This window comes from Aspergillus sydowii (genome assembly GCF_001890705.1).
Source record: "Aspergillus sydowii CBS 593.65 unplaced genomic scaffold ASPSYscaffold_94, whole genome shotgun sequence".
Lineage (NCBI taxonomy): Eukaryota > Fungi > Ascomycota > Eurotiomycetes > Eurotiales > Aspergillaceae > Aspergillus > Aspergillus sydowii.
Window position 1 is genome coordinate 1 of NW_024467952.1, and position 1309 is coordinate 1309.

A 1309-nucleotide genomic window follows, 5' to 3' on the forward strand; every position below is an offset into this window, starting at 1 on the left:
TACCGGGCCCGGACCAGCCGGGGGAATGTGGCATACCGTGTATGGCGGCCAATTTTACCCCGCCAGACCCCGCGGGAGCCCCATCAGTGGTTAGTGATGCCGGCAGTACTGCAGTACATCCAGGGTCGGATCCAGCAAGCGCGGGGGGGCCGGGTGATTGTGTACGGGCAGACCAAGAGCCAGGTGCAGGCGATCAGCCGGGAATTGGGATGTGAGCCATACCACAGTGAGGTGGTGGACCGGGCCGGGGTGATGCAGCGGTTCCAGGACGGGCTGCACCGGGTAATTGCGGCCACCAGCGCGTTAGGGATGGGCATTGATATTCCCGATATCCGGTGCGTGATCCATATTGGGCGGCCGCGGACGTTGCTGGAGTACGGGCAGGAAAGTGGACGGGCTGGACGGGATGGACAGGCCAGCGAGGCGGTCATTATTCATCCCGATGGGTGGGAGACGCCCGATCCATGGATCCATGGCGTGGCCGACGCGGATTTCCAGCTGGTGCAGGCGTACATGGGCCATGGGTGTCGAAGATATATATTGGATGGGTACCTGGATGGGACGGTGGATGGATACACGCGGGAGCGGTGCCGGGATCAGGATCTGGATGAACTGGCATGTGACGGGTGTGAACCCGATTGGGAGGCGCAGGAGGCACCCGTCAGTATCGCCAGCAGCCCGCAACACCCAGGGTCAGGGTCAGGGTTCCGCCCGAGCCCCGATACCGTGACCAGACCAGTCAGGGGGGGTTCAGAGTTAGGGTTCAGAGGGACGGGGAGGAGGGGTCCAGAGTTAGGGTTATCCAATGATGCGGTTCATTATTCAAGGGCCCCAATTGATGCCGGATTAGGGTTTGTACCCCATTATGCAACATCCAGTTCCGAAGGGGGGGATTCCCCGGTCCATCCGCGGGCCATGTCCATTGACCGCGGCGAGTCCATTGTATCCCAGGTACCCCAAGCCCGGGTGGTTGCCACCAGCCCCGCGTACACCGCGCGCGAGCGGCAGTATAAGCAGGCGGCGGTCCGACAACAGGCCGAGGCCATGCAGGCCGGGATTGACGAGGAATTCATGGAGCAGGAGGCGCGGCGATGGCTCGACCAGTGTTATATTTGCACGATTGGTGGGCGGGATGGGGACCATAGATTGGAGCAATGCCCGCATGCCGAGAGCTGTGCCGCGCAGGAGTGGCTGGGACAGGTACAGCGGCGGGTGGATTATATCCGATTTCAGTGTTGTTATCAATGTGGGATGCCGCAGGCGATATGCCATGGGTGGCAGGACCGGGAGGTGTGTACATGGCGGGGGG

The 1309-nt window shown here is 62.1% G+C and overlaps 2 protein-coding genes across 2 annotated transcripts; both read left to right on the forward strand.

Annotated features, from left to right (window-relative positions):
• On the forward strand, positions 1 to 654 carry ASPSYDRAFT_111363 (uncharacterized protein; the record flags this gene model as incomplete). Its single annotated transcript, XM_040839928.1, has 1 exon — positions 1 to 654. A coding segment is annotated over one exon (654 nt), but the record flags the coding sequence as incomplete, so codon positions are not given.
• A 390-nt stretch (positions 655 to 1044) lies between these two features.
• Positions 1045 to 1309, forward strand: ASPSYDRAFT_165544 (uncharacterized protein; the record flags this gene model as incomplete). Its single annotated transcript, XM_040843367.1, has 1 exon — positions 1045 to 1309. A coding segment is annotated over one exon (265 nt), but the record flags the coding sequence as incomplete, so codon positions are not given.